The sequence below is a fragment of the Microcaecilia unicolor genome, chromosome 9, assembly GCF_901765095.1.
Source record: "Microcaecilia unicolor chromosome 9, aMicUni1.1, whole genome shotgun sequence".
Taxonomy (NCBI): Eukaryota; Metazoa; Chordata; class Amphibia; order Gymnophiona; family Siphonopidae; genus Microcaecilia; species Microcaecilia unicolor.
In genome coordinates this window covers 21948282-21957240 of record NC_044039.1, presented here as the reverse complement: position 1 = coordinate 21957240, position 8959 = coordinate 21948282, and the positions used below count along the sequence as shown (strand labels likewise).

General features: G+C 43.9%; 1 protein-coding gene across 4 annotated transcripts; it reads right to left on the bottom strand.

Moving 5' to 3' along the window:
- Positions 1–736: 736 nt before the first annotated feature.
- Positions 737–6636, bottom strand: SOCS2 (suppressor of cytokine signaling 2). Of its 4 annotated transcripts, none has more exons than XM_030215188.1 (3): positions 6108–6636; positions 5132–5437; positions 737–1526 (listed from the first exon to the last, which is right to left on the bottom strand). In XM_030215188.1, the coding sequence occupies exons 2-3, from the start codon at positions 5244–5246 to the stop codon at positions 1069–1071; spliced, it is 573 nt and encodes a 190-aa protein (XP_030071048.1). In that variant the 5' UTR covers positions 5247–5437; positions 6108–6636; the 3' UTR covers positions 737–1068. The 4 variants fall into 4 exon arrangements, with proteins under 4 accessions (XP_030071048.1, XP_030071050.1, XP_030071049.1 ...); XM_030215190.1 differs by lacking the exon at positions 6108–6636 and adding an exon at positions 5700–5769; XM_030215189.1 differs by lacking the exon at positions 6108–6636 and adding an exon at positions 5578–5676.
- Positions 6637–8959: the final 2323 nt, after the last annotated feature.

Below are 8959 nucleotides of genomic sequence, written 5' to 3'. Positions count from 1 at the left end.
CCTGCTCGACAGAGCTTACAATCTAATTATGACAAACAAGAGATAAGGGAATATTAAAGTGAGGAGTTAAAAGCAGCATCAAAAAGGTGGGCTTTTAGCTTAGATTTGAAGATGGCCAGAGATGGAGCTTGAGGGACCGCTCCCACAGCTTAATAAAAGGGCAGAGACTTAACCTGGGCCACAGAATTACTCATGCCTAAAGGAAACCAGTTCTGACTGAAGTTGTTCCCTCACTCCTTCTAAGTAAGGCTCTCCAGCAACCTACATAAGCCTGAAACACAAAGCAAGCAGCATGAACTTGTTCAGGCAGTGCTCATTTAAACAAACAAAAAAAAAAGCCATAAGTACTTATGCGTACATAAATTTTATTGTATAGGTCTTGATACATCAATGAATATACAATTTAAATAGGCAAAAAACTTGATGCTCATACAAAAATACATTGAGAAGTGTGTTCTACACTGTAGAAAGCAGCTATCCGCCGTTAATAAAACAGCAGTGAACAGACAGAGCAATTCGAGTCTGAAATCCTATAAATTTGACCAAAGGTAAACACATGAATACAGCAAGAGAGACCATTCTTCTCTCAATTACAGGTTGACACGGGACCAATACTGTGTATATTCAGTAAATAAAATTCTGCCTTCAGATTGGAAATAAAAATGGGATAACAGATAAAAGACACGGAACAGAGCTGCTACTGTGCTTTATATTACAAGATAAATCGGAGAAGTTGTTTTTTTTTTTTACTTTTTTTTCTGAATTCATAAGTCAGTAATTGTTCCCAGAACACTTGCTGATTTTGCGAAAGATCAGATTTACTGCAGGAGCTCTCTGCCAGTCGGCTTGACCTGTCCGCTAACATTGCATGGTGAAGACAATTCTATATAGAACCAAGAGAGAACCTTCTTGAAAAAAAATGAAAAATGACGCTACTGAGCTGGCTCATTTTCACATGAAATTCCACATGGATTACCTGACTCCCAGGTGTTTGGTTAATATTAGGATAGCAGCATCCAGAGCTATACTCTTCCATGCAAGATGCATGTTTCACAGGAAAAAGGTTTCCTATATATGGGACTGATATTCTGTTAAATAATCTTTTAGCCTTGTGGGTAATGGCAGCTCACATATTTTCCTGGTGTATTTGTTGACTGTCAGTCTACAGAGATGCTGCAGTGACGGAGTTGAGGTATACAGGGGCCTGGTCAACCAAAAGTGGACAGCCCTACTCGGAAGCAATTCAGACTCGGTCTTGCGGTCCTTGGAAAGGAGGACATAGTACTCCACCAGGCGGACAACGCTTTCAAACTGTTTGAGCTTTGCTCGGACACAGAAAATCGAGTCCAACCTGAACTTGCCTGCTTGATACTCTATACGCAGATTCGTCGGTCCAGCAGTCGTCTTCACGGAGATTGTCAAGAGATATTCTGCATGGGAGCTGTCTCGGAGCAAGAAAGTTCCTGCCGGGGCATCTTGGAGCAGTTCTTTGGCTTCGTTGACACTCATGCTGCCCCAATACCACCCTGTTGAAGGAGAAAAAGGCTTGTCTTTACAAAAGAGAACAGACGCGGTGGCTACCAGGCAGGGAGATGGGGGATGTGAACAGTGACTCATCTCACAAAATTGGAAAAAAAAAAAAAGCCCTCCACACCACACCCACTTATTGTAGCTAAATTGTAAAATATATTTATATATATACATATTAAATTTCTTAACATAGAAACATTTGATGTTTAAATTATATGGATTCCTTTAGTTTGGCCTGTCCCCCCCCCCTTTAAGATCCTCCTGAATGCAGATATATTGAAGCAGCAGTACTCGGATTGTTAATGAATTATAATAATTCCTTCAGCCTACAGAGAAGCTCCCTGGTTACTGTTAGTCAGTGCTGGGCAGACTTATACGGTCTGTGCCAGAGCCGAAGGTGGGAGGCGGGGATAGTGCTGGGCAGACTTGTGCGGCCTGTGCCCTGGGAGGGACAGGTACAAGTCAAGGTAAGGTATACACAAAAAAGTGGCACAGTTCTTGGGCAGACTGGATGGACCGTGCAGGTCTTTTTCTGCCGTCATCTACTATGTTACATGTACTATCAGACTAAATTGACCCCACCATTCTTGGGCTTCCCTGTTAACCACACTTTAAAGGCTACAGAAGTTCACCTTCCAATCATAGGGAGGTGCCACCGGTACAAAATTATTAATTTTGTGTGGGAGGGGTGCTTACTATTAACAGTCCACCTCTCTCACGCCAATCTCCAATTACTAAGAAGGTCAAGGTATTCCCCTCCCCTCTCCCCATTCATAGGCGTAGACGGACGAGACTTTTTTTTTTTTAACTTAGAATTTATAAACCACTTTACTGGAATGGACATTCATCGTCCAGAGTTCAAAGCTGGTATCCCCCACATTTTTGTAAAATGAATTCTCTCTAACACATCAATTAAAAAAAAGATTAAGGACAACATTATACACAAAGTAGAATGTATGAAAACACATTTAAGAGATAACAGAAAACCAAGGGATTAGAAAGGAAGAGCTAAGAAAAAAAAAAAGTCACGTTGACTCCAAGACCTTGGTTAGAAGAGCTGCTTAAAGATGCTGGAATATTAAATTACAAGATATGGAGCTGGGAAAGATTCTTTGATTTACTGCATCTATTCTTTTCTAGGTTAGCAGCAGACTGCTGCTTTAATGGAAATTCATGGCTTTGTGCAACAGAAAGTTTTGTCAGGCAATTTAAGAATAAAAACCACGTCAGCAAGAGTTATTGAAAAAAAAATGGTCAGTGGCAGAAGTTTGATTTTTGATTAACACTTGGGAAAGAAATTTTGTTTTTTTAATGGTTACTGAAGAGAATACCCAAGTTTGAAGGAAAAAAAAAATCCTGCAACAAGATTTTCCAGCCAAGGTTTCACATGAAAGTGTATTCTGAGAAAAGTTTCTGAGACATATCTCCTTCCAACTATTACTTTTTCCATACTGGGATTATATCTTTGCTTAGAATCAATTTAACAGCGAAACACTTAAGTCGTACCTAAAGCCAAGTCTTTCTACGTGGTACTACTAAAAACAAAAAAACACGCCACACATCTATCAGGCGTATTATGCTATATACACACTTATCACGTTCATATCAGTTCAGTTTCCCATTGCACACGAATGCCGAAGAAGTTAAAATTAAAGTGGATTTGCAGTATTGCACTAACCGAATTAGGCCTTGAACGAAAAGTGCGAAAGCTTAACTTAACAGCCATTTTTGTTCGTCTCGCGTGGACGGTTTAAGGGCGTACGACGAAAGCATTCACCTTGCAGCAGGATCTTGTTACGTCTCCCTAGCAAGTTCCAGACTACAAATTTCTTTGCACAAGAGTTTAAAAGCCGAAACGTTTATTTTCTTTATCGGAGAGTTAAAAGGGAGGGGGGGGGGCCGGATTACGGGGACGGTTTAAAGTTTTAATCGGTCTGAAATCACCGATACGGATATCTCAAAAATTAGCTTGTCAATTCGAAGACTATAAAGTCACCCGTGCGGGTGAAATAAAAAAACGGGTAGTTTTGGAACCCAGGGCAACATCCGTGATATAACCTCTTCAACAGGACAGTAAAGAAATCACAAGATTAAGAAAGGCCTATCCGTGTGCCTCTGATTAACGTTGCACGCAATCAATCAGCGTCTACATTGACGAGCAAAATCCCGTAAACAAGTTACAGGGATCAGAAAAAAAAAAAGAATGCACGAACGAAACAGGCCAAACGAAACAGCAATCAAGCTCACAGATCCACAAGGAAAAAAAAAATCTAAATGCTACAGGTTTAATCGCACACACTTCCCCTTTACTCAAATGCTGTTGTTGAGCGCAGCCAGAACAGCCAAAAATGTTCTCCAACCTCGAGCTCTTTCGTCAGCCAGGTATATCCTAACTTTAAAATTCCACCTTAGCCCATGGCAATCGCCTCCCCAAAATAGGAAAATGTTTCCTATCCAGCCCAACCATTAGGCAAACCAAAACAGTTGCCTAGGGCGTCAAAGTTGCAGACTAAACACCACAAAAACTCCAAGAACCATCAACCTACACTTTAAGCTGCTTCCTTAAAAGGTCTGTACGATTCTTGATTTTAATTATCAAAATGTGTGGGGCTGAAGGTTCGCCTAGCCTCTCACCACACTTGTACCAGCTTTGAAGAAATTAAAAAAAAAAAAAAAAAAGTGAGAACTCATTTTCAAAAGCACAGCGTTATTTTGGTAAGTCTACGTGCATTGAAAATGAGCGCCTTAGAGTCCTAATAGGTCCTGCAAAATGTGCGTTGGGGGGGGGGGGCACTAAAGACCCATCCCCACTCCACATTTGGAAAAGCAGGCCGCAAAGGAATCTCAACTCCCTCCAGTTTGCAGACTATTAAGACTGGGGTATTACAATTCTCCCACCACCCCACTCACTACTACCTTCTTGCCATGGAGAAAAGGGTGCAGCTGAGCTAAATATTTCTACATGATGCACACCGGTGTGTAATACACCAAGCCAGAGCAAGCCTGATTAAAGAAAAAGAAAAATCAGTACTTACACCAAATAGGAAATCTAGAAACACGGGAGTAAGGAAAAAAACTCATGCCAGAAGGTATATATGTATATGCAACATCTAGCTTTTCGCGAGAGGATCCCATTTCAATTTTAAGTAATCCTGTCGAACCCCAGTTTATCTTTACACATCATGCAGCAAGCAAAAAACAAACAAACTTTAATATGTATATAATTTTGAAAGTTGTAGAACTAGCAGCATTTAAATTCGACATTGAAATACACAGCCACCTTGGGAGGATTATGCAAGTCCCTTGGCTATTCTACAGAACATCTTAACACCCACCAAATTCCCCTCCACCCAGGAATCAGGTGATGACATTCATATTTTCAAAGCACTTTGGGAGGCTATTATGCATATTTTCAAAGCACTTAGCCTCCCAAAGATCCATAGAAACCTATGGAACTTAGCCTCCCAAAGTGCTTTGAAAATATGCCTCTAAGTTCCATAGGTTTCTATGGATCTTTGGGAGGCTAAGTGCTTTGAAAATATGCCTGTCTTCCCCCCCCCCCCCCCCCCAAAAAAAAAAAAAAAAAACCCCACTACCATACCTGACCTCCTCAGCTCATCCATGGCTACAGCGATGCGGTCGTCCGGGGCCAGGGTGCCGGCTGGCCCCTGGTCGCCCTCCGTGTTGTCCGGGGTCTCCAACGATCGCGGAGTCATTGGAAGATCCAGTTCGCATACGACAGTTTCCCCCCCCCAAGTAAAGGAAAGAAGGCTGGGCAGGTAGTCCAGAAAATCTTATTATTATTATTAATCAGTAGAGACCAGCCATAACATAAGAGCGTCCCGTGGAAAGCTTAATCCGAAAAAGCCTATGGAGAGGGACTTTTCTTTCTCAACAAGAAGCTTCTCTAAAAATGAAAAGATTAAAAGAAAGAAACAAGAGTTAAATGTTTATTACAGCTTCCAAACATACGTATTACATCAATTCACGAAAGCGAAATTTAAACGTATTTCAACTAATGTGGAGGCGTATTTTCAAAGCACTCACTTTGACGTACAAGATCCTATGGAACTTCGTAAATTTAAGTGCTTTTGAAAATGAGCCCCAAAATGAACTCAAATTAATACCACTTCCAAACCCTTGTATACCAGACTAAGGAAAAAGGGTACTTTAATCTCCAACTAGCTCAGAAGTTAAAATGCGACTTTTTTTTAAATGCCAATCCCGATCTCATCATTAATGAAACATTTTCAAATGGCCAAGCGATCAGTGCTCGTTAGAAGCGTCCCAGATTCACCTGCATGTTAAGGGGCGGTGGGGAGAGCACACAGTTTGAAGCTCCCCAAATTAAAAAGCCAATGCATATAAAAACAAGCAAATGCACAAGGGACACTTGCAAAGACGACCGATGCCTTTTTGAAGGCAGGAAGAAAATCCATGAAAAGAGCGGCAGCCTCATCTCTGGAACAAGTGCCTGCTGTCGAGGGATCCAGGCTAACACGATCCTTTCCAAGAACTCCAGTGCCAACCGAAGGAAAGCACGAAAAGGGGCACTTTTTAAGCCGATCTGTGCTTACCTTTTGCTTCTTGGGCGGCTCGATTATCTTGGAGAAACCTTGGCATTGATTATTGCTTTGTTTACAATTGGTGGATCGATGGTAAGAGCAAAAATGCCTCCGGTTTATCCCGATCTAGATTGCATGATGTCCCGGAGAACGCGGGGGTTTAAAGCCCAAGGAATTAGCTGCGGTTCTTAGAAGAGAAAAATCTCCCGGGGCAGCAGCGGGGAAGATCCGGAGGCGCTTCGCTCCCTCGTTGCCAGCGCATCGGTGAGCTCGACCTGGAATCAGGAGCGCAGGAGGAAGACGAGGGGCAAAGCCATGAAGGTTGTGCAGGAGCCGCCACTACTAGCCGCCGTCACTGCAGCAGCTGCATCGCGCACCCACCGAGAGTCAGCGGCAGCAGAGCGAGGGCTCGGGCTCATCCCCCGGGTGGCAGCGGAGGAAACGTGTAGCCAGGAGGCGACCGGGGAACAGTTAAGCGCCTGCATCTGCTTCAGGGCTCTGCTGCCGCTTCCCATTCCGCCCCAGCTAGCGCGCTCCTGCTTTCCCCTCCCCCTTTCGCTAAAATGCAAAAGGCCGCTTTCCAGGAACTTTCCAGGAATCGCGTCACGTGACTCTATCGGCTCGCGGCCGCCCAGGCTCCACTTCTCGCTCGCGCTCTCTCTCTCTCACAGGCCCCGCCCCCCGGATCCTCGCGCGGGCGCACCTTTAGCTGCTTTTCTTCCTCCGCCCCAAGGCCACCTCCACCACCTTGAACCCAGCCGCGGCCAAAGGAAAACGGCGGGTGGGATCGTTCCCTAGAGCTTGTGTTTTAAACGTGCTGAGGCCCAGAGAGAGGACATTTGGGAGGGGATCGGCAAAGCCCACGAGCAGGTGCCTCAAGCGTCTCTTTACGCACGAGGGACCCAGGGCAGTGGCGCTTCTGGCTTGCTTTTACCGCCCCGCCCCCTTTCAGTTTCCTTGCTGGAAGAGGGCGGTGCGGGTTTGCTGCGGGTCACTAGCGCGGCCCTGAGCCTTTTGCAAGATGTTTAAATCGTGCAATGCAGATACCCGTCTATAAAACGTCTTTAAGATCTGCTGTGCGTTTTTCTCCAACTACTGCAAGGTGGTCTTAAGGATAACCAGCCGTCTCATCTGCAATTCTAAAAGCGTCCAGTTTAGGACGAGTTCGGGGGGGGGGGGGGGGGGCACCTTCCCCTTTTGAACACTGTTACTTCACTTCTGTTGCACCACCTCCTCCCTTGCTTTTCAGCGTCCTGATTGCTGCATTGTTCTATAGTGACTAGGAAATGATGACGAAGAATTCCTGCTGGGCTTTTTTTTTTTCACCTGCGTTTTTATTTTAATGTGAATATCAGATGAGTCTTCTCTGTAATAATGCACGTTCTTGATGGGCATAAAACATGGGCGTCTTCGGGAGCATGTGGCCAGATCCACGAGAAGCCAATGGAGCCCTGCTGCTGTCCAAGAAACAGTTATGTTCCTAGAGAAAAGTTGCACAGCTTCTAATAAACCACGTATTATAAACGTATCGTTTTTGATCCTTGAGACTGGAGAAAATTCAAAAATATGCATATCTTTCATGAATGTAGCGCTGCTTCGGAACGTATTGATTTTGCTATCCGTATTTTCAAATGAGAATAGACGGATAGTCCATTTTCACGTCTCCTCCCACGCATCCTTCTGCAACTTTAGGACCGTCCTACGATTTTGATAGCATTGGGTTGACTGATGCCACTTTTCTGTATACTAAAGTACTAACCTTTGACATAATTATTCAAGCCGCCAGTCGCCTTTTAATTACTTGTTCAAATATCTGGCTTCTGCACCCGTAGTGGCAGACAAATACCCTAATTTGCTAGGCCAGGTCCAGATTGTACCAGGTTAGGATAGTGCTTCTTTATTTACCTGTCACGGGATAATATAGTCGGGTTTTGTTAGGCTGGGCTAGAAAGCCAATCTTGCATCCTGTCTCGCCAGCTTTAACTGTTTTGCTAAAGATGCGAATTACAGGAGAGTCGGACAGATTGAAATGGTATTAAGGTCTGTTTTGTTTTATGTTTTGTGCTATGAATAATGTGAATGTGCTTTTGTAAACCACCCTATACGTTTTAAAATAAATAAATAAGCCATACAAAGAGAACCAATCCCTTTGTCTGCATCGAATGACGATAGCAATCTTGATTAGTAGTATCACTAGCTTGCAGTAAGATAATTTTGTCTGATAAGCACGGCTGGAATGTGTACATCCATCCACGCTTTCTTCATTTGGTGTCCCACTGTTGGCACGCTACAATTTAATTAAGAGAAAAAGGAATAAATCCATGGAACATAATCATCCCCGGGCAGAAGACAGGACCTGGAGCATCTGGCATATCAGTCTTATATTTCTCCATAAATGATAGACGATTTTATGGAGCTGAGCTTTATTTAAATACTTTGCATGCACTGGGACTGCAACATTTGCGTTAATACAAAAATATATATATATGCAGACACATACAAATCTGTTTCTGGTTGAATAAAGGGAGAGACAGCGCTCAGAATATTTGTGGGCATGAATCAATTATCAATACAGCTTTCCCAATAAGACATGTGTGTGCTTTTATAAGACAACACGATCAGAAAACCAGTGTCTAGGATAAATTAGCAAAGTGCCTTACAGCACAGGGTGTGGAGGGAGCCCCTAATGCCCTGATGGCGAACCTATGACACGCGTGTCAGTACTGACACGCGTAGCCATTTTCGGTGACACGCGGCCGCATGTGGCTGCATACAGAGAAGCAGCGGCGTTCCCCGGGGCGGATCGCCGATGCGCCCCCCCACAGGTGCAGCGCGACCTCCCCCCCCCGGCGAAATCACCCCCC

Coding starts and splice junctions, on each gene's coding strand:
- SOCS2 (XM_030215188.1), bottom strand. CDS start 5,246: ATGACTCCGCGATCGTTGGAGACCCCGGACAACACGGAGGGCGACCAG. Junction 1,527..5,131: donor GGATGAGCTGAGGAGGTCAG/GTATGGTAGTGG, acceptor CTCCTTCAACAG/GGTGGTATTGGGGCAGCATG.